Source organism: Trichechus manatus, unplaced genomic scaffold, assembly GCF_000243295.1.
Source record: "Trichechus manatus latirostris isolate Lorelei unplaced genomic scaffold, TriManLat1.0 scaffold00086, whole genome shotgun sequence".
Classification (NCBI taxonomy): domain Eukaryota; kingdom Metazoa; phylum Chordata; class Mammalia; order Sirenia; family Trichechidae; genus Trichechus; species Trichechus manatus.
In genome coordinates this window covers 9,103,114-9,130,802 of record NW_004444022.1, presented here as the reverse complement: position 1 = coordinate 9,130,802, position 27,689 = coordinate 9,103,114, and the positions used below count along the sequence as shown (strand labels likewise).

The following is a 27,689-nucleotide window of genomic DNA, read 5'->3' as shown; positions in this document are numbered from 1 at the left end:
AAGGAGACATATTCATTTATCATTGCAGCAGGCCCTGTACTAGGTGCTGGGGATTCCGTGTTTAATTAAAAAAAAAAAAAAATGACATGATCCCTGTCTCCACGTGGCCTTCACGAACCACCAAGGGTGCTACTTTTTCTTTCAAATTTTGGCGAAGTCTTTACGTGGGGGAGAAGGAGGAAGGAGGAAAGGCCAGGTTGAGAGGGACCAAGTGTATACTGCCGAGGTCTAGAGAAGCGTCCACAGTGCGGTAAATGGGCCAGTCTTCCAACCCGCAATGCCAGAGTCGGAAGGGAGAGGGTCTCCCCACCCTACAAGGGGCGGAGGCTGGAAGCGGGCGGGACCTGCGGTGGAGGCGGGCCGAGCCGGGGGCGGGGCGAAGGGAGCCGGAACGGGGCAGAGGAGCCGCGGGAAGGGAGGGCCCGGGCCTGGTCCTGGGCCTGCATCGGTCGCTGCCAGGGCCACGGTGTCGGCTGCGGCTTCTCCTCGGCGCCGCTGCATGGAGGCGGTGGGCTGACGGGAGGCCGGGGTGGGATGCGGTTGACGCGGAAGCGGCTCTGCTCCTTTCTGATCGCCCTGTACTGCCTCTTCTCCCTCTACGCCGCCTACCACGTCTTCTTCGGGCGCCGCCGCCGGGCGCCGGCCGCGTCCCCGCGGGGCCTCAGGAAGGGGGCGGCCCCGGCGCTGGAGAGGCGCGGCCGAGGTAGGAGCGGGCGGCGGCCCCCTGCGGCGTGCGCGCCTGGACGTGGGCTGCGGGGTGGGGCCGTGCGGAGCCGAGCTGAGCGGCGCGGACCCGGCTCTCGGCCCCGGATTGTCCCTGGGCACCCGCGTGGGCTTTCCTTCTCCAGCTCTTGTGAGCCAGCCTTGAGCTCCCGGTTGGAGGGTGTGCGTTTTCCTTATCCTAGTCCGAATCTCCCACGCCGTCCCAGCTCCCCACCCCAAGGCTGACGGGCGCGCACACCTTTAAAACATGTATTGAGTGTCCAAGACGTCACAGATGCCGGAGAGATTCCTGGGAATGCTGTAGGAGGCTGCAAATCGCCTCTGGGTTTAAGACAGCTATTGCCATATTGAAACAAAAAGTCTTCTGTAAGCATGCATTAACTTTAGAAGGCCAGAGCACTTTCCCTCCAGGTTCTGGCACCTTGTCCGATGTTTTGACCTGTGCCACGATCGAACTCAGCTTTTATCACTCCCTTTTTTCAGAATTTTGTACAACAGTATCTAAAGCTAGTGGACACTTTACATTCTGAAATCAAGTTTTTATGCATAGGTTATATATGTACAGTGGAGTCCCTGGGTGGTGCAAATGGTTAAGGAGCTTTGCTGCTAACGGAAAGGTTGGAAGTTCGAGCTTTGAGTCCACCCAGAAATACCTTGGAAGAAAGACCTGGCAATCAACTTCTAAAAAAATCAGCCATTGAAAACCCTATGGAGTCCAGTTCTACTTTGACACACATGAAGTCGCCATAAGTCACAGTCGACTTGATGGCAACTAGGTTTTTGTTCTAATGTACATATAATGGATAAAGTGCAGGAGTTAAACATGTAGCTTGATACATATTATCCAATTATTTTAAAAGGTTTTGTTTTAGAGGATATAATTATCCTGTCTTTGTTAACTTTTTATTTCTAAGATCTTTCAGATTTCGTTTGTGTGTGTGTGTGTGTTCAAATTCAGTTGCTTTATCGCTTGGAAAAATTGAAGTGAGAATGAAATTAGAACTCCCTAACATCTAATTTGGAGACCTAGTGGCGCATTGGTTAAGCATTCAGCTGCTAACCAAAAGGTCAGCAGTTCGAATCCACCAGCTGCTCCTGAGAAACGCTATGGGACAGTTCTCCTCAGTCCTATAAGGTCGCTTTGAGTCGAAATTTACTAGATAGCAATGGGTTTGGTTTTTTTGTTTTAACATGTAATTTAAATGACTTAAGTGCAGCTTTACCTTACTGAGCCCCTGGGTGATGCAGATAGGTAAGTATTTGACTACTAACTGAGTACTTGACTACTTTACTGAGCCCCTGGGTGGTGCAGATAGTTAGGTACTTGACTACTAACTGAAAGGTTGGCTGTTTGATCCTACCCAGCCCTGGTGGCATGAGTGGAAGCCCTATGGGCCAGTTCTACTCTGTCCTATAGGGTCACTTTGAATCAGAATCGACAGCAAGGAGTTTTGGTTTTTGTTAGAGGCACCTCGGAAGAAAGGCCTGGCTATCTGCTTCTAAAAGGAGCACAACTACACTGCACACATGAGGTTGCCACAAGTCAGAATTGACTCAGAGCAGCTGGGTTTTTTTGTTGTTGTTGTTTTGTTTTACCTTACTGATAACAGTTTTACTCTTTTTAAAACACAGAACAGTCTGCTTTGGAAAGTGAAGAATGGAATCCTTGGGAAGGAGATGAAAAAAATGAGCAACAACACAGATTTAAAACTAGCCTTCAAATAGTAAATAAATCCACGAAAGGAAAAACAGAGCTTAGTGTACAGATCTGGGGCAAAGCTGCCATTGGTAAGTTAATGTATAGAGTTAGTAACAAAGCACCATAAAATGTACTTTATTAACATTAAATCAAATTCATTTTAATTAATATAGTTTAGTTCACCATTAATTAAGGCATCATGGTGCACTTTTTCATTTTTCGTCAATATTACCTTTCTCCTTTCTGTGCAAATGCATATATTCCATTGTTGACCTTCAGCATAGTTCACCTTTATTTCTAAATAGAAAATAGTAGATCATGTGGTATCATTATATTGAAATGCCTATGTCAACTGAATTTTTATGAATTTGTGTATTTACTGGACACTTAAGACCAAGTATAAGATGTGGTCCCTGCCGTTGGTGGCCAAACAAGTTTGGGAGACACTGAACTGAAAAAAGTTAAACAGAACTTTTTACTGTAGGGCTTTCTCAGACCCATTAATATGCCAGTGTTTATTGTGCGTGTCCAAGATGGGCATATAGTATGTACTTAATTAAACTTGATTGCCCATAGAAGCGTTTTTGCTCCCAGTGTCCTGAGAGTCTAGTGTTCTAACCTATATATTATGGTAGAGTAGAAAATGGGGTGCAAAGTGAGGGCCAGAAGATTCAGAAAGGATTTAGTGAATTAAGAGAGGCTTTATATGGGTTAAGGAACCCTGGTGGCACAGTGGTTAGAATGATTGACTGCTAACCGAAAGGTCAGTGGTTCGAAACCACCAGCTGTTCCATGGGAGAAAGATGTGGCAGCTTGCTCCCATAGAAATCTACAGACTTGGAAACCCTATGGAATCACTATGAGTCAGAATCGACTTGACAGCAGTGGATTTTATTTGGGTTTAAATATGAGTTGGATTTATGTATAATAAGGGGTATGGATAAAAGTACCAGATTAGAGGAAAGAGAACAGAGAACAGGTCCAGGCATGTGGTGTTTGGTAAATGCATTCGCTAGTGGGTGTAAATACAAACTCTTGAAGATTACTACCATCAGGTGTCCAGCTGAGGCCTCCAATCATCAAGTTGTATCAATTTTTTTCCTTTATAAAGTCACCAGTATTGATTTCTTTAATTCCCCACTTGACCATTCCACTTTTTAATTAAAATTATATTGTAACAGTTTTCCATGTTCCTAGACTTTTCTTTTTTCAATCCAATAAGCACAAAGTAGCCGGATGAATTTTATCAAACGCTACTTTCATCACTCTATTCCCCAGGCACAGGATCAAATTCAGTCTTTTCAGCTATGGATTCAAGGCCTCCTGCAGTCTGACCCCACTGTATATTTTTCAGCCTAATCTCCAGCTCTTTGCTTACATAACCCCTTATCCTAGCTAGAGTCATCTTTGCACAGTTTGGTAATTTTGGCCTTTGTTCATATTATCCTTATTAAAATGTCCCCTTTCTATAGCTGAATCCTATCAGCTTTTAAAGACCTAACTAAAGATCTACCTTTCTTGTATAACTTTCCATATAATACCCTCAACTCAAATGTCTCTTCTATAAAACCCTCCAAATTTATACATAATCTGTACTATTCAGTTGCTGCTTGTATTGCCTCATATTATGTATTCCGTACAGCAACTACCATAATGCTTTCAATCAGCAGAGTACATTAATTTATGTAAAGCCCTAGCAGCATCTTCCATCAAGTAGATGCTTAATAAATGTTAGAGCCCTTCCTTTAGCAAAATGTTAATAGCAGTAGAGTGGGAATTGGGACAGAAGTTTTTTGGTAACAGTAAAGAAACAGACTTTTTTAAATCAAGCTCACATTGAGAAGTTTAAAAAAAAAAAATGTTTGGATATAAGGATTGTACATTAACGGAGGACCTTGAAAGCCAGACCGAACATGCTGAGAGCTCTTGAGCACAGAAGTGATTAGAATCTTAGATCTGGAAAAGAACTCCGAGAGCGCTCTTTAATTCAGCCTGTCATTTCATAGTTGAGGAAATTAAGCAGCAGCTAATCTAAGTGACTTGCTAAAGGTAAATGAACTCAGCTGAAACCTAGTCCTTTTGATTCCGTTTTCTATTTCCTTGTTTTATTTTCAGTTGACCAAAGCAACATTTTATTTGAGAATGAATCTGGTAGACACATAGATGGTTTTAGAAAAATACAGGCCAGCTTGGAATTGCAACCTATTCAGTAATAGGTATGAAGTATCAAAAAATATATAACTCTTAACCCAGCAATCCTGTTCCTAGGAATTTGTCTTAAAATCAATCCCATAAAAGAAGGAAAAAGTTACGTGCACAAAATAACTATTTTGAAATTATCTATGAAACGTGTCTGTTAAAAGAAGACTATAGAATTATATTTATACTACATTTATAATTGTGAATCATTTTATTTTTACATGTGGTGGGATTGTAGATGTATTTATATTTTGTTATCTTAATTTTTTCTGCAATGAATAATTTTTACAGATTAATAATAATACAGAGCAGACTGAGATTCAGCAACACTAAGTTAAAGACCTAAAAGCAACTCTCAGAAATTGATGTGATGACGTTCAATCATTGACCCTGGAAAAGTCCGAGAAACATGGGGGAAAAGTAAAAATTTGTGCAGAAATTAGAGCCTACAGTGGTAACTTCTGACCACAATTATTAAAGACTTTGTGGCCACTTTGTACTCCAGATGTGATTGCTCTAGATGTACGCTACACTAGATGCATTACTTTAGTAATAAGTACCTAGATTATGAGTACGTCATCGGAAAGAAACATTTTGAAGGGAAGAAAATATATATGCGTGTGTGTGTGTGCGTGTGTATATAATTTAGTGATTAAAGATTGTTAGTATCAAAAATGACTTCAAGAGTTTGAGCCTAGACAGTTGAGAAAAATGATAGTTCCTTTGAGAGGGACGGTGAAGAGGAAGGGAAATTGTTTTGGGGGTAAGATGATTAATCAACTTTGGATATGTTATATTTGAGGTAAGAAGACATCCAAGTAGATATGTACACTTGGAATAAGCATGGAGTTCAAATGAGGTGACAGAGGTAGAGACTCTAAATTTTGATGTTATCAATGAGGGGTTATAATTTAAGCCAGGAGTAATAGATAAAGATGATTTATGTTTTCAGGGTAATATCTTTGAAAGCATAAACCATAGAAAGGAAAATGAATATTCAAAGTAAAGCTACCTGAGTTTATAGTAACACATGACTATCTGTTCTCATTATAACCACTTGAAAACATTTCTTTGGTGTTTCAGTATCATTATGCTGTTGTAACAAATTTTCCCACTCTTAGTGGCTTAAAACAATTTTAAAAAATCTTACACTTCTGGAGGTCATATATCAAAAGAGCTGTGTTCCTTCTGGACCCATTAGGAGTTAATTTGTTTCTTCTTGCATCTTCCAGCTTCTAGAGGCTGCCCACATTCCTTGGCTTATGACCCACATCACTCTGCCCTCTGCTTCTTTCATCACATTTCCTTCTCTCACTCTGACCCTTGTGATTACTTTTTGCCCACCTAGATAATCCAAGATTATCATAACATTCCCATCATAACATCCTTATTTTTATCACATCTGCAGAGGTTCTGGGGATTATGGCATGAATATCTTTGGGGCACCATTATTCAGCCTAACACAGTCTGCCCTCTGGCCCCCAAAGATTGAAGCCCATCCCACATGCAAAATACATTCACCTTTCCTAAAGTCTCAACCCATTACTGCATTAACTCAAAGTCTAAAATCTTAAGTGCCCAAAAATCCTGGGGCAAAATTCCTGTCCTGTGGCCTTGTGAAACTAGAAAACAAGTTATCTGCTCCCAAAATGCTCCATGTTTTTGTCCTTTTCAGCCCAAGTTGGCAATGTTTCTGCTGATATAACATTCTCAAGAACATTCTGGGTTTCCCAGGTATGTCATGGAGATTCACTCCATTAGACAAGAGGACCCTCCACAGATCTTTCTTGGATAATCCTACCTCTATTTCTGACTTCTACTTAGATGACTGAGGAGATCTGTGGGTCCCATAACTAATTTCCTCGAAGAGCAGTGTGGTCTGACTGAATACTCTGACCTTTTGATCCTTCCACTACACTAGCAAAAGGTTGTCCAGCCACATCCTTGGCTTTCTCTCCAGAGCACACTTTCCTCACAGTGTATCTCCTAATTTTATCATCTTTTACAATCTAGGTAGCCTGAGAATTTCCCAAATCATGTGCTGGTTCCTTTTTGCTTAACAATTCTCCCCCGTAATCTGTCTCTTTCCTCTCAGATTTTACTATAAGCAGTAAGAATAAATTAGGCTGTACCTTTAACACTTTGCCTGGACATCTCTTCAGTTAAATATCCAGTTCATCATTTACAAGTTTTGCTTTCCACACAACTGTAGAACACAATTTTGCTAAGCTTTCTGCCACTGTATTGCAAAGATCCTCTTTCCTCCAGTTTCCAACAACATGTTCCTTGTTTCTTTCTGAGCCCTCACCAGCAGCAGCTTTCATGTCCATATTTCTAACAATAGTCTGCTTGTGATGATTTACGTGGTCTCTAAGATGATACGGATTTTCCCCAATTCCAAAGCCACTTCCATATTTTTAGGTATTTGACAGCAACACCCCTCTTCCAGGTACCAAAATCTGTACTAGTTTCCTATTGTTGCTGTAACAAATCACCACAAACTTAATGGTGTAAAATAACAAATTTATTATCTTATAGCTCTGGAGGTCAGAAGTCTAAAATGGGTCAGCAGGTCTGTGTTCCTTCTGGAGGCTCTAGGGGAGAGTTTGTTTTTTGCTTTTTCCATTTTCTGAGGCCGCCTAAATTCCTGTGCTCATGGCCCTGCATTGCTCTGACCTCTGCTGCTTTTGTCACATTTACTTCTCTTACTCTGACCTTCCTGCTTCCCTCTTGTAAGGACCCTTCTGATTATATTAGGCCCACCCAAATGACATCCCACCTCAGCATCCTTAACTTAATCACATCTGGAAAGTCCCTTCTGCCATATAAAAGAATATATTCACAAGTTTGGGGGATTAGGATGAGAACATCTTTGGGAGTTATAATTCAGCCTACCATGTTTGGAAAGCTGCTTTATCTAATTGGTCAAGTCTTTAAACATGGTTGTTTGGGTGTCACTTATATCAGGGTGTAATGAGATGGAACAGAACACGTCTTTCAATGTGACTAAAACAGGTCTCCCAGAGGTGTTTTGTGATCTCCGGATTACCTCACTGTGTCACTGCGCTCCTATACTCTAGAAGATTTCATTCAGGTGAATGATAATAAAACATCAGGGGCTGCCCTACAGAGAAAAGATGCGGTGACATTTGTTAGCGAAGGGCATCATGCAGTGAGGGATGTGTGTTCAAATGAGAACAAGGTGGTATTCTGTTGACATGAATGTGTGTGTATGTATATACATAAGCTCGTCTGGTAGTGTCTCTGGGTGGCACAAATGATTTTCACTCAACTACTAACCTCAAAGTTGGCAGTTTGAACCCACCCAGTGGCACTGTGGAAGAAAGGCCCAGTGATCTACTTCCACAAAGATTACAGTCAATAATGGACCGCAAATACCACAGCCTCCACCAGCCTAAGCCCAGAAGAACTAGTTGGTGCCTGGCTACCACCACCAACCATTCTGACAGGGATCACAATAGAGTGGAAGAAAAATGTAGAACAAAATTCAAACTCATAGAAAGACCAGACTTACTGGTCTGCCAAAAACTCAAAGAACCCCCAAGACTATGGCCCCCAGACACCCTTTTAACTCAGAATCAAAGCCACTCCCAAAGTTCACCCTTCCGCCAAAGATTAGGCAGGTCTATAAAACAAACAGAGCTCTGGTGGTGCAGTGGTTAAGAGCTCGGCTGCTAACCAAAAGGTCAGCACTTCGATTCTACCGGCCACTCCTTGTCTACAGGGCAGTTCTGTTCTGTTCTGTAGGGTTGCTGTGAGTCGGAATCAACTCAGTGGCAGTGGGTGATGGTGGTGGTATAAAACAAACAATAACAGACATGAGGAACGTGCTTCTTAGTTGAATCAAGTATACAAGACCAAAAGGGCAACACCTGCCCAACAGCCATGATGAGAAGGCAGGAAGGGACAGGAATAATGGACAGACGGAAATGAGGAATTGGAGTGTAGAAGGGGAGAGTGTTGACACATCATGGGGATTGCAACCAATGTCACAAAACAAGTTGTGTATAAATTGTTGAATGAGAAACTGATTTGCTCTGTAAAGCTTCACCTAAAACACAGTTTAAAAGGAAAAAAAAAAAAGATTACAATCAAGAAAACCCTGTGGATCAGTTCTACTCTGTAACACATGGGGCCACCATGACTCAGAATTGACGCAACAATGAGTTTTGTTTTGTTGGTGGTGGTGGCACTAAATGGTGAATTCCCCCACTTTGTTATAATATAAAAACAGTTCTGATCTTACAGCAATTTATATTGTAATGTAACACATCTCATTTCAGGATAAAATGGATACTCAAGGTCCAATGATAGTTAGGGATTTTTCAGACTTACAGTAAACAAGGTTGTTGTCTTTAATGTAACCCACACTTAGCCACATTTTACACTGACAGCCTTTGAGTTCTGTCTCTCATATATTATTGATGATTTTGAGCTATTACTGGGTAGTGCCAAAAAAAAAATCTGATTTTGTAGTCAAATGATATAAAGGACAGAATATAAACTCATCTCACACTCTAGAGTAAATCAGATGGTAAATGTTTTTCTTTTGTTTTTTATTACCAGGTTTGTATTTGTGGGAGCATATTTTTGAAGGTGTACTTGATCCCACTGATGTGACTGCTCAGTGGAGAGAAGGAAATTCAATTGTAGGAAGAACACAGTTCAGGTATTAGTTGTGCAACATTAACCTTGATGTATTGAGGTACAATGTTTTGTGTAAATACTAGAAGAAAAATAAGAGGAAAATATATTTATATAAAATAGTTTTATTTCAGCTTGTGAACAATAGAGAAATAAATCTCGTGAGTATGTATTAGTAGTTAAAGCCTATCTTGAACATTTTCCTATGAAATATGAACATTACAAAATACTTCTTTTTTTATTTTTTTGGTATCATGTCTGTTTCATCTTTAACAAAATATTTCTGATTATATGGAAAAGTTCATGCTCCAAATTTTAAAAGTCAGTTATTTACAAGCATTTAACGTTTCATACTTTAGAAAAATGGTATGTAAACTTGAAAGTATTTTCATTTTTCTTGTTAATAACATAGTCCTATTCACTTTTTGTAGTATTGAGGTAGTATAAAAGCTGCTGCTACGCTATTGAAATTTTAATTAAGACATTTTATGTAAGTTCTAGTATATGATTTAATGGTTTAGATTACCATTTTTCGACAATACTCAGAAATCTATTTTTTAGATGCAATAAAATCAATGTATTGCTGAGTTTTTTTGGCTGTCATTTTTAAAAAATCTTTTACATACAACTGTATATCTCATAAAGATTTTTAAACGGCTAGAATTAAGATCATTTTATTTAGGAAACATTTTATAATTTCATGATATAAAAAGTTAAAACCAAAAAAATGGTATTTTCCGTTAGATTTTGCTTTCTTATTGAAGTAAAAATAATTATTTTAAAATGCTGATTTCATGTGACGGTTGTATTGGGGGAAAATTGTGAACCAAAGATTCTAGTTTCTTTTGAGATTCCATTTCTTTCCCATATAAATCAAAAAAGGAAAAGCTATAGTTAATCTCAATTTCATTTTAATTTTCACTGATGTTTTAATTTCTTATTTACTTTATAAACTCTTGGAAAGCAATTTCATTGCGTATATCTTCTTAAACGTAAAGAGGTTTTTAAAATCAATATTAGTAATGATTATTTTTGCTTCATCTCTATTCAGGCTTCTATTGATCTAATCCCATCTAAGAGTTTATACATAGTCCTAAATTTACAATAGTTGCATTTAGGTGTTTGAAAGTAAATGTCTGTTATGCATATAACTCTGAAATTTTGGTATTTGAAAAGTAAACATGTTATGGATATTATTCTAATAGTTTTATCCATAATATATAGACTTTTCAGGATAATTCTTAAAAATTCAGAGAAGTTAGTGTCTTTAGCTTAAAATTATAGTGTTATTATGATAGCAAAGGATTTAACCAAACATTTAGCATTAACTGCCAAAAGAAAGCCTAATTTAGTCTTCTTTTCTGAGATTTTTATCTGAAGTTTTATATTATAATCAAATATCAATGCTATTTCCTCTTAGAATTTAAGAGAACTGTGTATTCAAGGAAGTTCACTCTTGTAGCAGATTTTTTAAAACAGGTTATTAAAATTTTAGCTCATGAAGAGTAGCATACATAATTTATTTATCCAAAATTAATAAACCTTTATGGAATTGCAAGTTTTGAGTTAAATTGGGTTACATGCGTACCAGCTTAAATGTTTCAACATATTCACCATTCTTATTTGACCAAAAGTGAGGGCAAAAGTAGTGATTCACCTTAAAGATATTGAAAGAGTTTGTAAGTAATATTGGGATACTTGCTGTAAATAAGTATAAATACATTATGTTTAAATAATGCTTTAAGTTTATAAAGTGTTTATATTATTTAATTTGAGCCTAACAACAATCCAGAGGCAGAAGTAGAAAGAATATCATCCATGTTCCAGAGTTGATAAGGCTCAGGAATGCTGATTCTTACCAACTCGTAAATCCAAACTATGTCATCCAGAATACCAGGTAAATCATTCAAAATGGAAATAAAATTATCAATCAGGCCACATGCTTATGTTGGTTTAACTAGCACATTCTTTGCATACAGGTAAGCTACAAGTGATATCCAGTTAATTGAGGACTGTTAGTTTAAATATGGAATTTTACTGCATGTTCGGAATGTGAAAAACATGATTTCATTACATTTAGTGCTTCCAACTTGACATGTTTCAGAAGGCAGGAACATGAGTCCTCCTTCACCATTGAATCGGTAGCATCGCATGCATTGCTTAGCATTTAGCCTGTGCTGAGGCTATGAATACATGAATATACACGGGGCAAGCTAAACTTCCCTCTGATGAAGCCCTGCCCCTCTGGGTAGTATAGTAGTGTAACTGAGTTATTCAGAGCACAGACTCTGGAGCTGAGACTTCTTGTTGTGTGCCATCAAGTGGATTCTGACTCATAATGACCCCATGTGACAGAGTAGAACTGCCCCATAGGGTTTCCTAGGCTGTAATCTTCACAGGAACAGATTGTCAGATTCTTGTCTCCCGCAAAGCAGCTGGTGGGTTTGAACACCACCCTTTCATTTAGCAGCTGAGCGCTTACCCATTCCTCCACCAGGGCTCTTTGGAGCAGAGACTAACTGGATTCAAATTCCAGCTCATCACTTATTAACTGTCTGACCTTGGGAGAGATTCTGAACAACCTATGCCTGGGTTTCCTCAAGTTTAAAATAAGGCAAATAATAGTTCCTATCTCAGAGAATTGTGAGATTAAATACATTAATATATGTAAAGTGCTTAGAACAGTATCTGGCACATAATAACCATATAGAAGTGTTGTTGTTATTAGTTTTGTTATTTTTACTGTTACTTAAATAGACATTGCAATGTCTCCCTGCCTCTCAATTCTCCTTTTTCTTTATTTCCATTACTATACATTCCATGTTCCTTCCCACAAATACCTTATTGACACGTTCTTTGTATTAATATGTTCAATTAGGTTACAACGTAGCCCGAGACCTATTCTGTCTCTTTACAGAACTTTGTCTCTACTCGTGTCCATCATATGTGGATTTATAGTTTAACTTCACAGGGCAACCTTATTTGTAATTTCTTAGGAGGAATCTTCCTTCTGGTCACCATGGCCTTTGCTTATCCCCAAAGACTGCCTTCAGAATCCTATAATTTCCATACATAGGAATGATTTAAGATACATAAAATGTCTTCCCATTTGATAAAACAAAAGTTTGATGCTAAATTATTTATTAATTCATTATTATCAAGGTACAATTATGATATTCTTAGTGAGCATCTACTACTTACAAAAGTTGAACTTACTTTAAAAGATCACTATAGAATAAAATGTCTAATCCTATTTTTAGAATTTCCAGATGTTACTGTTTTAAAAACTTACAAAGCTCACTATTCATCACAGTGAGTGAAAGTGTTTCTATCTAATACTAATGATTAGTAGTTACTGATGCTACCTTTTAGTCAAATGCTGGACCATAAATCAGTGCAAGTCCCAAATAAAATTTTCATTGGTAAACAAGATGTCTTAGGCATCTAGTGCTGCTATAACAGAAATACCACAAGTGGATGGCTTTAACAAAGAGAAATTTATTCTCTCGCAGTCTGGTAGGCTACAAGTCCAAATTCAGGGCACAGCTCCAGGGGAAGGTTTTCTCTGTTGGCTCGGGAGGAAGTTCCATGTCATCAATCTTTCCTTGGTCTAGGAGCTTCTCTGCGTAGGAACCTCAGGTCCAAATGACACACTCTGCTCCTGGCACTGCTTTCTTGGTGGTATGAGGTTCCCATGTCTCTCTGCTTGCTTCTCTCTTTTATATGTCAAAAGAGATTGGCTTAAAACACTACTTAATCTTGTAGACCTCATCAGTATAACTGGCACTAATCCATCTTATTACATCATGGTGATAGCATTTACAACACATAAGGAAATCACATCAGATGATAAAATGGTAGACAATCATACAATACTGGGAATCATGACCTAGCCAAGTTGACAGATGCTTTTGGGGGCACAAGTCAATCTATGACACAAGGATAATGTAATCAGTTTTTCATAATGTCACAGTTATTCTTTTAATGTTAAAATGTCCTTTAGAAAAATAATGGTGATAGTGATGGTTGATGCTTATAAGGTGCTTACAATGTGCCAAACACAGTTTTACACAGTGTATATATTTTAATTTAATTCTTACCACAACTCTATGAAATATTATTTATATTTTTCAAATGAGGAAACTGAGGCACAAAGGGATTAAAAAGATTTTTTTCCTCAGACTTTCATCTACAAATTTTAGCATCCAGAAACAGTAGTTTTAAATGTTCTAAATTCAAGAAACAACAGCAAAAAGTACAACACATAATTTGAATATGGTGAATTCTGAATTATTTTAGAACATAAGTCGCATTGTTTATTATATGCAAAGAAATAATATGAAACCAAATAAGAAAACCTTGTGAAAATCCCCAGAACCACTAGGTAAAAGTTAAATAAAGTACAATCTCAATACAATTTATGGTTGACCATTCATTAGAAAAAGGAACATAATATAGTGAGACTAAAAAAAAACAAAAAAACAGAAAACTAGCTAGGAGGCAAATGGAGCCCCTGGTGGTACAAAATGTTAACGCGCTTGCTCAGCTGCAACCAAAGATTGGAAGTTCAAGTCCACCCAGAGGCACTTTGGAAGAAAAACCTGGCAATCTACTTCCAAAAAACCAGCCATGGAAAACCCTACGGAACATGGTTCTCTTGTAACACACATGGGTGACATCTGCTTGAGTAGGAATCGATTAGACATTAATTTGAAAAATAAATCATGGCACATATAAATCATATAAATTGTTCAGTGATAAACCTGCTTATTCACAAGGGGTTGACAGAGGCATAGGGAGGGTAACAAGCTCCCAGGGGCAATCTCTAAATTTGTGCCCCCCACTCCCCTCACCCCGCACCCCACTTGCCTCGTAGGGGAAAAAAAAACTCGGTTGCTGTTGAGTCGATTCTGATCCATAACCCATAGCAGCCCTAAAGAACAGAGTAGAACTGCCCCATAGGCTTTCCAAGGAGTGGCTGGTGGATTTGAACTGCCCACTTTTTGGTTAGCAGCCGTATCACTTAACCACTGCACCACCAGAGCTCATGGGGTTGATGGGGTTGAGGGCGGGTAATGTACTGACCAACCTCATCTGGCACCCCCTTGCATTTATGCCCAGGAGCAAATGCCCCCCTCTAACCACCTGCCTCGCTACGCCTCTGGGGGTTTGTCCACTTTAGATGAACAAACAAGTATGAAAATAAATCAAAAGTAAGAGAAACTTACGTTGGAAAAATGCTAGCTTCAAACCTGGGGAAAATATAAAGGTGACATTTTATGCTGTTAAAGGTAGGGAAAAGCAGCACTGCAAAAAATAAAACTAGTATTGGTTTTCATAATATACAATTAATCAAAGTCATGATATTGTTATAGAATGTTAAATTAATTTAAAAAACTAGCTGATGTTGGGTCAGTTGAGACTTATTAACCCCATGTGTGTCAGAGTAAAATTGTGCACCGTAGGGTTTTCAGTGGCTGACTTTTCAGAAGTAGATGTCCAGGCCTTTCTTCTGAGGTTCCTCTGGGTGGACTCAAAACTCCAGCCTTTTGGTTAGCAACCAAGCACTTAACCATTTGTGCCACCCAAGAATTCCTATTATGCTATACAAAGCAATAAATAGATATATACAATTTGAAAAATGCTTCATGCCTCAAAGTCACACGGTAGAAATAACACTTAGGAATAATAATATCAGACATAAACAATAACTGAGATATGTCACTCAGGACATAGTAAAAAGCTCAAGGTATTAGTACATACTCTTATTACAAATTCCCTGATAAAAACATTTTTAGTCACTTAACTATCAGAGTTAGAAATTGAAATGAAATATTAATTTTCACAATTTTCTTCAATGTTTTATTTTTTAAAAAAGAAAATGACATAGAAGTTTGTATGGCAGTCTTTAAAATAGTCACGTGATGTATATGGGCTTAATGTCAAATAGCTAAATTGGAGTCCCATCTCTACCATCTCCTATCTACCCTAGTGTCCATTAGCTTTAAGAAAGTCATATAACCTCTCTCAAGGTTTCCTTTTCCTCCTTTGTAAAATTGGCCTAAGGTGAGCAAGGAGGACTGGAGACTTCTCATGCTCTAATGTTTGTGCCTGTGTATGATTCTAAAGAGACACTGGAAAAGCTCAATATCATCAGTCAGAACAAGGCCAGGGACCGACTGTGGAACAGAGCATCAGTTGCTCGTATGCAGGTTCAAGTTGAAGCAGGAGGAAATTAGAACAAGTCCACAAGAGCCGAAGTATGACCTTGAGTATATCCCACCTGAATTTAGAGACCATCTCAAGAATAGATGTGGCTCATTGAATGCTAATGACTGAAGACCAGACGAATTGTGGAATGACATCAAGGACATCATACTTGAAGAAAGCAAGAAGTCATTAAAACAACAGGAAAGAAAAAAAAGACCAAAATGGATGTCAGAAAAGACTCCGAAAGTTGCTCTTGAACGTCGAGTAGCTAAAGCAAGAGGAAAAAATGATGAAGTAAAAGAATTGAGCAGAAGATTTCATAGGGTGACTTGAGAATACAAAGGAAAACATTATAATGACATGTGCAAAGACCTAGAGATAGAAAACCAAAAGGGCAGAACATGCTCGGCATTTCTCAAGCTGAAAGAACTGAAGAAAAAGCTTAGGCCTCGAATTGCAATATTGAAGGATTCTATGGGGAAAATACTAAACAACACAGGAAGCATCAAAAGAAGATGGAAGGAATACAGAGTCACTCTACCAAAAAGAATTGGTCGACCTTCAACCATTTCAGGAGGTAGCATATGATCAGGAACCAATGGTATGAAAGAAGAGGTCCAAGCTGCACTGAAAGCATTGGTGAAGAGCAAGGCTCCAGGAATTGATGGAATACCAATTGAGATGTTTCAACAAACAGATGTAGCACTGGAAATGCTCACTTGTCTATGCCAAGAAATTTGAAGACAGCTACCTGGCCAACTTACGCTTATCCCAAAGAAGGTGATTCAACCGAATGTGGTAATTATTGAACGATATCATTAATATCACATGCAAGTAAAATTTTGCTGAAGATCATTCAAAAGTGGTATGTTGACAGGGAACTGCCAGAAATTCAAACTGGATTCAGAAGAGGACATGGAACCAGGGATATCATTGCTGATGTCAGATGGATCCTGGCTGAAAGCAGAGAATACCAGAAGGATGTTTACCTGTGTTTTATTAACTATGCAAAAGCATTCAACTGTGTGGATCTTAACAAATTATGGATAACGTTGCAAAGAATGGGAATTCCAGAACACTTAATTGTGCTCATAAGGAACCTGTGCCCAGATCAAGAGGCAGTCCTTCGAACAGAACAAGGGAATACTGCATGGTTTAAAGTCAGGAAAGGTGTATGTCAGGGTTGTATCCTTTTACCGTACCTATTCAGTATGTATGCTGAGCAAATAATCTGAGAAGCTGGACTATATGAAGAAGAACGTGGCATCAGGATTAGAAGAAGACTCATTAACAACCTGCGTTATGCAGATGATACAACTTCCTTGCTGAAAGTGAAGAGGACTTGAAGCACTTACTGATAAAAATCAAAGACTACAGCCTTCAGTATGGATTACACCTCAACATAAAGAAAATGAAAATCCTCACAACCAGACCCATGAGCAACATCATAATAAACGGAGAAAAGATTGAAGTTGTCAAGGATTTCATTTTACTTGGATCCACAATCAACACTCTTGGAAGCAGCAGTCAAGAAATCAAAAGATGCATTGCATTGGGGAAGTCTGCTGCAAAAGACCTCTTTAAAGTGTTGAAAAGCAAAGATGTCACCTTGAAGACTGACCCAAGCCATGGTATTTTCAGTTCCCTCATGTGTATTCAAAAGCTGGTCGATGAGTAAGGAATACCAAAGAAGAATTGGCGCCTTTGAATTATGGTGTTAGCAAAGAATATTGAACATACCATGGACTGCCAAAAGAACGAACAAATCTGTCTTGGAAGAAGTACAGCCAGGATGCGCTTTAGAGGCAAGGATGGTGAGACTATGTCTCACATACTTTGGACATGTTATTAGGAGGGATCGGTCCCTAGAGAAGGACATCATGTTTGGCAAAGTAGAGGGTGGGCAGAAAAGAGGAAGACCCTCAAAGAGATGAACTGGCACTGTGGCTGCAACAATGGGCTCAGTCATAACAACGATTGTGAGGATGGCACAGGAACGCGCAGTGTTTCATTCTGTTGTGCGTAGGGTCGCCATAAGTCAGAACCAACTCGATGGCACCTAACAACAACAACAACATGATTCTAAAGTAGAGATAAAACATATACTACGAATAATAAATATTTTAAACATATACCTTAGCTGTCATCATCCCTGAAACTGAAGTATTTTTTAGCACCTCATGTTCTGTGAATTAAATTACTAACTTATCACTGAGTCCTTAACCACCTGTAACATTAGGTAGGAGCCCTGGTGGTGCAGTGGTTAAGAGCTACAGTGAGCTACAGCTGCTAAGCAAAAGGTCAGCAATTCAAATCCACCAGACACTGTCCAGAGCAAACTGAAAACATAGTTCTAATCCCTGCAGGTTACTATAATTTTACTAAGTTAATATAATTTGAAAATCATGGCACATATACATAGAAACAAAATATATATCTAGGTTTTAACTAATATCAATAGTACTTGTTAACCATTGCTGTCATGTGCCATCGAATCAGTTACGACTTATAATGGCCGTATATGACAGAGTAGAACCCTATAGGGTTTAGTAGGCTGTAATCTTTACGGAAGCAGATTGTCAGGTCTTTTCTCCCTCAGAGCAGCCGGGTGGGTTCGAACCGCTGACTTTTTGGTTAGCAGCCTAGCATTTAACCACTGTGCCACCAGGGCTCCTTAATTTAACTATAACATAGCTGAAAGAATTTAAGCTCTGACATTAGGCAGCTCTTGGTTCAAAACTCAGCATCGAGTTTTACTCATTTGCTTATTGCTGATTTTTACATTATAGATTATGCAGTTTAAGCCTGATTCCCGTAGTGCAAAATGGAAGGATAATGTACTCTGAAGAGCTGTTGTGAGGGTTAAACGATAAACCATGCAAAGTACATATGTATGTAAAGAGCAATTAATAAATGTTAATTTTCTTTCCCAGTAATAATAAGCAATCAAAGCAGGATTTTAGCATATTTGTGCTAAAGATGAAAAGGTTCTAGCAAATTGTAAAGAATCCAGGACCAGTGTGACTAATTTTAAGATAGATCTTTTTATATTTAATATATATAGCTTTAAAAAATTTCAGTGCTGTTGGTTGTTCTCAGCAGCACCTGATATGAAAGTGTGAGTTACGAAACATGCCTAATCCTCTTATGAAAACTTTTGAAAATACAGTAAAGAACGGAGACTAATTCAACAAATTCCCACTTACCTACCACCCAGAACTAACAAATTCCAGCTGTCTGTCATATTTGCTTTAGATATTTAACTTTCCTCTTAAAAAAATGAAAATATTTCCAATAAAACTGAAACTCTCTCGTACAGTTCCCCAGACTCTTTCCTCTTCCTTCCTCCACAGAGACAGCCACTGTCGTGAATTTGGTGTGTATCCTTTCATGCAAATTTTTATGTTTACATTTATACTACTAGATAGATGCATAAGCATAAATAATTTTCTCTGTATACTTTTTGATTTACATGTAATTATATTTTATTGAGTGTTCTGTAGCTTGCTTTTTTTCCTTACCATTATATTTTTCAGACTTAACCCTTCATGGAATGCTTATAATGTCGTTCACCATTTCTCGATTCATTGACACTTTCTCACCCATTGATTCAGGTGCTTCATTCAGATGAAGAGCGTAATAGCAGATGGGGTACTACTGACTTTAATTAAACACCTTTCTGGTTTGAACTACACCTTTACTTGCAGAGTCTCACGTTATTCTAGCCAGTACTTATTTTGAATGGGGTTAAAATCGTAAAAAAGACTACCACATTTTTAATTATCACTTGCAAATTGATCTGTCTATAACCAAAGCTTCTGATTAATCTATAGCCATGCCCCATCTTCCAGACTTGTTCAAAAGAGCTTGTATTATACAAATTACATTTCTAGAAAGAATATGGATTAAATCTCATAGGTTTTCTATAAAATGATCAACAACATCTGGTACCAAATAGCTTTGTTCTGTTTTTGTTTATTTGTTGTTTTTATTTTGTTGTTTGTTTAACAGCTTCATCACTGGTCCAGCTGTAGTTCCAGGGTACTTCTCCATTGATGTAAATAATGTGGTACTCATTTTAAATGGAAGAGAGAAAACGAAAGTCTTTTATGCCACCCAGTGGTTACTTTATGCCCAAAATTTAGTACAAACTCAAAAACTCCAGCATCTTGCTGTTGTTTTGCTTGGAAACGAACATTGTAATAATGAATGGATAAGCCAGTTCCTCAAAAGAAATGGAGGCTCTGTTGAGCTGCTTTTCATAATATATGACAGCCCCTGGATTAATGAAGTGGATGTTTTCCAGTGGCCTTTAGGAGTAGCAACGTAAGTACAAAATATTACTACACATTTCTAGACTCTTTAAGACCTGAATTTCTTTTTTTTAATGCTGTTTTTTTAATTGTGCTTTAAGTGAAAGTTTACTGCGCTAGTTATTTTCTCATACAAAAATTTATACACACATTGTTATGTAACCCTAGTTGCTATCCCTTTAGTGTGACAGCACACTCCTCCTTTCCACCCCGGATTTCCCGTGTCCATTCAACCAGTTCCTATCCCTTTCTGCCATCTCATCTCACCTCGAGACACGAGCTGCGCGTTTAGTCTCGTATATCTGCTTGAACTAAGAAGCAGCACACTTCCCACGAGTATCATTTTATGTCTATAGTCCAGTCTAATCTTTACTGAAGATTTGCCTTCAAGAGTGGTTTTAGTTCTTGCTTAACAGAGACTCCAGGGGCCGTGTCTTCTGGGGTTCCTCCAGGCTCAGTCAGACCATTAAGTCTGGTCTTTCTACTAGAATTTGAGTTCTGCATCCCATCTTTCTTCTGCTCCGTCAGGGACTCTCTCTTGTATTCCCTGTCCGGGCGAAGACGTGAATTTCTGAATCAAGATTTGTGTTTTAGATTTGCAGAAATTTTCATTCTTTTGGTATCATTAAGGACAGGTACAATCTTTCTTCGAGGCAAAAATACGGTTTGGTCTCATGCTTCAGTGACAATAATGATATTTTTGTAGTATTTTATCTTTTTATGAAGACAACAAATGAGCAAAGTTTCTTGTTTCTGTTTTAAAACCTGAAGGCATCAGATGAATTTTCAAGCTTATCAGGAGTGTTTTAAAGAGATGCTTAGCAGAGAATGGCAGACAGACTTTCTTAAAACTATGTAATTTATAGTTAAAAAAAAACCTTTAATAATACTGCCTTTAAATTTTACTTTGAGGGCAGTAATATTAAAAGCACACTGGGCCCTTGAGTTTGGGAGGATTGTGACATGTTCAGATCTGCCACTAAGACTGGTTGAATTTGTGCAAGCCTAGTATGTAAAATGAGGGGTCAATTATATGATAGCTAAGGTTTCTCAATATGTTTGCTATATATAAAGTCTGTCTTCAGCTATAAAGTGGAAAATATATTTCTTATCTTTCTGTTATAGAAGGGTTTTAATTTAGAGTAAATTGACTTTAAGAGTAAGTTGCCACTGGTGTATAAACTTCTAGAAGGCAGGAATTTTTGTCTCTTTTGTTCACTGCTCAATCCCCGGAGTCTAAAACAGTACCTGGCACGGAGGAGGAACTCAATAAATATTTGTTGGGTGGATGAATTATGAAAAATCTCACTGACGTGATTTTTGTGAACTCGGATATTCAGTATTCTGCCACTGGCTTCTAAACGTGGCCTTAGACTGGTGCCTAGCTGGCTACACAATATCACCCAGGAAGCACATAAATAAGACATATTTCTTGGCCCAACACCCTGAGATTCTGACTTAGAAAGTTTGAGGTAGGGCTAGACAAAAAGATTTTTGTTAAGTACAGCCAGGTTTAAGACCCTCTGAAAAAGCTATCTTTTGAGTAGAGCCCATATTTGTAAAATGTTTTGAAAACGAAAGATTACTATTTATGCTAACTCTGTATACCCTATACATAAAGTATAGGACAGAAACTCTGGAATTCTGGTGGTGTTAGACTAGGCCAATATCTTTCTTTTAGATCAGTTCTCAACTGGGGACAGTTTTGCCCCCCAGGAGACATTTGGCAATGTCTAATAAAGACATTTTTGCTTGTCACAAAATGTCAATGACGCCGAGGTTGAGAAACTTTGTTATAGACAGTTATGTAAAGCTTTGCTCTTACGTGAAAATTGTATTTCAGACCCACAGTTTGATCCCTGTTATTTCCAAATGCCCTTGAGCATGGACCCATTTCAGCAGGCCTCTCCTGTGTGGCATGCTTTTTTTTTTTTTTTTTTTTTTAAATCTATTCAGAAGGCTCTTGGAATTAATTTTGCAGAACTCTTTGCTATAGCAATATGTGTTCTGTAATCTTTCCATCTCCTGGCTAAAACACTGGTTAAATCATGATCATTATGAATGTAGTTTTTTTTTTTTTTTCACTTTAAAGGTCTGGACTTCAACCCTATGTAACAGTTGCTAGTGACTAATGGAAGTTGATGAATGTAAAAACCAAAGAGGATTAGGCACATAATCTCATGGCAATTTTGTAAAATGTCAGTGTGAGATTTCTTTTTTTAAGTCAGTAGGTTTGGGGACTTTTCCAAAGTAAGCATGGAAAATTATTATAAGTTGGGGTTTAGAAAATATTTTAAAGCTGTTCTCTACATCATCATGCTCCCTAAAATGTTGGATTTTGAGAATTTTGCCAATCCATTTGTCATATATTGTTAACTCGGGTACTTATCTTTTATAGATACAGGAATTTTCCTGTCGTGGAGGCAAGTTGGTCAATGTTACATGATGAGAGGCCATACTTATGTAATTTCTTAGGAACTGTTTATGAAAATTCATCCAGACAAGCATTAATGGAGATTTTGAAACAAGATGGGAATGATAAGCTTTGCTGGGTCACAGCAAGAGAACAGTAAGTTCTATGTTTACTTGATTCATCCATTTTGTTTCCTAATCTGAGAATTCCTTTGCGTGACAGCACAGAAGGTCTCCAAAGAAGCATTGTTAACTTCATTAATACCCGTCTCTCCCAAGAAGTTACGTTGATAACTAAAGCTGTGAAATAAATACAATAGAAACTGGGTTGTATATATTTAAAATAGGGAGAATCTCTTGCACAGGCAGTCTCCGGGTTCTGAACGAGATCTGTCCCTAACCGTGCCTTTAAGTTGAATTTGTAAGTCGCTAACAGGAGCATACAGTTCTTATTTAGCCTTATTTTAGTGCAAGAAAAGGCTCCAAGTCTTTTCAGTGGTCTAAAAGCTGCATGTGATTGTGATGAAGAATTTGTTGCAAATAGGGGTTGGTTCAGTCATTTCAAAGTGAGGGCAGATTTATATAACCTTAAAGGGCAAGTACAAGTTGTCTGTAAGTCGATTGTTCATAACCCAGGGACTGCCTGTAGTTATAATCCATATAGTTGAAGAGGAACACTAGTACCTGTCATATGCAAATGTCAATTACTAGGGTGACCTCCATAATATGCGTTAGTCAGACTTGCTATACAGGACATTATGAATGCCACTAAGGTCTTAGGTTCATCCCTGAGATGAGGTCATCAGACCAGTCCAGTATACCAAGACTCACATGCATACTCCTCACACCTTCAGGAGCCTGACGCCACCCTGGGGACAGGAGCACATGCTGGTCTTTGAATCCCCCAGATCTAACATAGGACTCTGCAAGAGGTAGGCCTAGGATAAATGGTGAGTGGATGGAAGGATGGATGGATGAATAGGATTAAAGGGATTTCAGGATCTTAGTTGACTTAGCCAACAAACAGAATTGTGAACTTTCTTCCATCTTTTACGTGGTAATCAGGAAACAGGTGTTCATGGAGTAAAGCAAGAAATTTTGGACTCCTTCACCTTATTTTTAAGTAAACAAAAAATGGCGTTTTGTGTATATGAAGCAGAGTCATCAAAGAAGTGATGCCTAAAAAATATGCTTCTAGATCTAGAATTTGTTTTTTAATTGTAGTAGATACGCTCTTCTAGAAGGAATAACTCCCAACTCTGTTGTTAATGTAATCATATTATATTCATTCAGTCAACAAATATTTATCAGGCAACTACTGTATGCCAGAAACTGTCTTAGCCAGTAGGGATGCCACAGTGAACCAAACTGTCAAAAGTCCATGCCATCCTGGCCCTTAAATGCTTGTTGGAGGAGATAAATAAAATATATTGAGTGTCAGAAGGCGAGAAGTGCAATGTGAAAAAAGTAAGCAGAGAAAAGATACAGAGAGGACTGGGGATGAGGGCATTATTGCTGTTTTAGCACGGCTGTGGAAGGCATTTGTGAGAAAGTTAAATTTAAGTGAAGATCTGAAGAAGGTGCAGGGATGAGTCCTTTGGGAGAAGAGTATTCCAGGCAGAGGGAAAAGCAAACGTGTTACCGCAATAACGTGGATTGGAGCCGCCGGCCGCAATAGCCAATTCTGAGACAGGAGTGAGGTGGGCAGCAAGAGTTTTATTATATGTCGACAAATAGGAGACAGAGGAGAATAGATTCCTCCAAAAACCCCATCTCCCCAACTGGAGATTGGCGGAAGACTTTTATAGGGACAGGATTATGGGTCTTAGAAGTTTGTGTTAGTTCCCAAATGAGTTAATCTTTTCTTGGGGGTTATCTGGCGACATCCTGGTTTTCTTGTCCCAAGATGGGTGCTTTGTTCGGTTTGTCATTCCTAGATCATTATTGCTTGTTTTCCACCCTCCAAGGAGGAAGATCGGTTAATCTTAAACTTTTTATAGAGAGTGCAATGGGAGGGAAAAACAAGATCTTGAGATAATGCGGGCTTAGCAACAGTGAATAATAATAGTGAGCCAGACCTGTGCAGCCTCTTCCAAATGCAAAGACCCTAAGGCAGGAGCATGCTTACCATGTCTGAGGAACAACCAGGGGCCAGTGTACCTGGAGTGGAATGATGAAGACAGTGTAACATAACAAAAGTTTATTGTGGGAATAGAATTATTCTAATAACTCCTCTCAGTGGGGCCTGGAGGTGGGGTAGGTGACCTCCTTGCTTTTCATTGCTGCTTCCAGACCATTCTCTTGTCCTTCCAAAAACCCTCAGTTTTAAATTTTATGCCAGCAGAGAAAACCATCTCTTATCCTTCCTCCTTGAAGTCATTTCCTGGCCCTTGGGTTTATCCTCCTAATTCCTTGAAGTGTTTTGGTCCTGGCACGCTCTCATTGTCACCAACACTAGTCTTAATTCTTGGTGATTTCCAAATCTGCATAGATGGTCCCTCCATCACCTTGGTCTTGCAGTTCCTTTGCCTCCTCTTCTCCAATGACGGGAGCCTCCACCTGATCTCAGCCATTCACTTTGATTTCTTAGACTGTGTCATTACACAGAACTGCAACCTCTCCATGCTCTCAAGTTCTAACATTCCTCTCTGTAACCTCCATTTCCTGTCATTCAGGTTCATTCCCTGTAATAATCTGATGCCAACGATCCAACTGGGGCTTCACATCCATTATTTCTACCACCTTTTCATTGTCCTTTGCTGCACTCATGTCTTCACTTTCTTCTTTACCTCACTTCCATTTTAGAGTCAATCATGACTGCCTATACCTTCAGTTTGTTATCTCCCTAATCTGGCAAGCCCCAACTCTGATTAAATCCAGCTCTCTACCGGCTCTGTACCTGCACCCAGGCAGCTGAACTTGGTTGGAGAAAGGTGCTAATCAGCCTCACTTTAAATGTATTACCTTGACCTCAAGTGCCCGGCAATCGTACATTTTCCTCGTCCGTGTATTCTTCCACTCCCCTAAAAGACTGTTTCATACGTTCTTCTCTCTCCTCAAACTGTTTACCACCTCCTCCCCCAACTTCTCGTAACTTATGACTCTATTTCTTATTTGACTGAGAAAATAGGGAAGGTCGCGAGCGAACATCTAGCTTTCTAACTGGCCTCTCAGCCTCTACCCTTACTCCCGTACATGACAGCCACATTGATTCTGATAAAATATAAACCACTTGCCATCGAGTCAACTCCGACTAATGACGACCCCATGTGTGTCAAAGTAGAACTGTGCTCCTAGGATTTTCAGTGGCTGATTTTTTCAGTAGATACCAGGTCTTTCTTCCAAGGTGCCTCTGGGTGGACTCGGACCTCCAGCCTTCCGATGACCAGCCAGGCACGTTACTGTTTGCACCACCTAGGGACTCCCTAGTAAAATATAGATTAGGTCATATCACCTCTTTGATCAAAACCCTACACAATAGGGCCCCTTGTGGCCACTCTGACCTCATCTTCTACATCTTCTTTTTTAGTGTTAGGATTAAGTTAAGCTTAGGGTTTGCAGCAGGTTTAGTATTATGGTTATGGTTAAAGTTGGAGTTAACTTTAGGGTTAGAGTTGGGTTTGTGGTATGAAATGAGGGTTAGGGTTAATGTTAGGTTTAGTGATTAGATTAGGGTTAGGTTTAGGGTTAACATTAGGGTTAGTATTAGGGCTGGGGTTAAGGTTGTGGTTAGTGTTAGGATAAGGTTTGGGATTGTGTTTGGTTTGGCTTAGGGTAATGGTTAGCTTTAGGGTTAGAATTAGGGTTAGCATTAAGCATGGTAATAGAGTTATGTTTCCAGATAGGCTTAGGTTTAGGGTTAGGGTTAAGGCTAGGGTTAGTTTTTTTTTGGTTTTTTGTTTTTGTTTTTCTCTTAACTAATTGTGTTTTTGGTGGTCTTGCACAGCAGTTTCAGTTCCCATTCAACAATTCCTACACAAATTGTTCGGTAACATTGGTTACATTCTTTACAATGTGTGAACACTCCTATTATTTCTGTTCTGGTTGTTCTGTTTCCATTACTCTGGTTTCCCTGCCGCCTTACTTTCTCATCTTTGTTTTAATTTTGACCATTTGATCTCACATTGGTAATTCTCACCTTCTACATCTTTCCCTCTTGGTTACCTTGCTTCAGCCACCCTGGCTTCCCTGCTGTTTCCTGAACATGCCAAGGAACAAGAGCCTTTAGCTGTCTCCTGGCCTTTAGCTGCCCTACACTCTGTTCTCCCCCCAGATATCTGCATGGTTTGCTCCCATATCACCAACTTGGTGCTCACATGCCCCCATGATGAGACATTCCAGGTCACCTATTTAAAACTGTAACCCTATCCCCTCAGGAACTCCCTCTCCACTTCTTTGCTTTATTTTTCTTCCCATCACTAATACTTTCTAAATAATTTACTGTTTTGATTTGATTATTGCCTGTCTCCACCACTGGAACTAGAATATAAATTCATTGAAGGCAGGGATTTGGAGGGTGGTGGCTGGTGGGGTGGAGAGAGTACCTGGCACCCAGAAAATATGGATGAATTAATATTATTCGTTGACACATTTTATGGTGATACCAGATTTAAAAAGCATGAAGCTGTAAATTTTTCAAATTTAGGATTCTTAAATATTTTCAAGGGCCTATTTGAGCAAGATTATAGTTCTTCTGCCTGTCATTTCTGTAATGCGTTTATCATTTTCTTTCACAAAAGATATGCTCAGTAAAGTAAACACTAAAGTTACGTTTCTGATACTCTAGGTGGCAGCCTCAGGAAACAAATGAAAGCTTTAAGAATTATCAAGATGCTCTGCTTCAGAGCGATCTTACGCTGTGCCCAGCAGGGGTAAACACAGAGAGTTACAGAATATATGAGGCTTGCTCCTATGGCTCCATTCCTGTTGTTGAGGATGTGATGACACCGGGTGGCTGTGGAAATACATCTGTTCACCACAGTGCTCCTCTGCAGCTGCTCAAGTCCATGGGCGCTCCCTTTATCTTTATTAAGAACTGGAAGGAACTTCCTGCTGTTTTGGAACAAGAGAAGACTATAATTTTACGAGAGAAGATTCAAAGGAGAAAAATGTTACTTCGGTGGTATCAACACTTCAAAACAGAACTGAAAATGAGGTTCACTGATATTATAGAAAGCACATTTTTAATGAATAATAAAGGTTAACTCTTCGTTATCTTTTTGAACGAAGATCTGATTTTTTTTTTTTTAATCATTTCTAATGTTGGGTTTGTGTGTATGTGTGTGTGTGTTTGTGAATGTTTTTAAGGTATCCTGGTAAATCCTAGATGATGTAATGTTGTCTAAGCCCTCCCCTATTGGGCCACTCCTGTGTACAAGCTGAAAATGCAATTAAAATGTTACTGAAACCCATTTCTACAAAGTGGAATGATTCAATAGTTATCAGCTCTTCTCATCCACAAATACTCA

At 38.8% G+C, this 27,689-nt stretch overlaps 1 protein-coding gene across 2 annotated transcripts; it reads left to right on the top strand.

Annotated features, from left to right (window-relative positions):
• Positions 1-367: 367 nt before the first annotated feature.
• RXYLT1 (ribitol xylosyltransferase 1) lies at positions 368-27,689 on the top strand. Of its 2 annotated transcripts, XM_023736115.1 has the most exons (7): positions 502-703; positions 2,356-2,511; positions 9,209-9,311; positions 19,508-19,822; positions 22,208-22,378; positions 23,076-23,153; positions 27,008-27,689. In XM_023736115.1, exons 1-7 carry the CDS (start codon positions 535-537, stop codon positions 27,423-27,425), a joined length of 1,410 nt encoding a protein of 469 aa, XP_023591883.1. In that variant the 5' UTR covers positions 502-534; the 3' UTR covers positions 27,426-27,689. The 2 variants fall into 2 exon arrangements, with proteins under 2 accessions (XP_004381612.1, XP_023591883.1); XM_004381555.2 differs by lacking the exon at positions 23,076-23,153 and having other exon boundaries at positions 368-703; positions 27,008-27,444.

What these genes read in the sequence shown, in the direction of transcription:
- RXYLT1 (XM_023736115.1), top strand. Translation starts at nt 535, where the DNA reads ATGCGGTTGACGCGGAAGCGGCTCTGCTCCTTTCTGATCGCCCTGTAC. An exon ending in TGGGTCACAGCAAGAGAACA is followed by an intron (nt 22,379 to 23,075) that starts GTAAGTTCTATG and finishes TCACACCTTCAG; the next exon opens with GAGCCTGACGCCACCCTGGG. An exon ending in AACATAGGACTCTGCAAGAG is followed by an intron (nt 23,154 to 27,007) that starts GTAGGCCTAGGA and finishes CTGATACTCTAG; the next exon opens with GTGGCAGCCTCAGGAAACAA.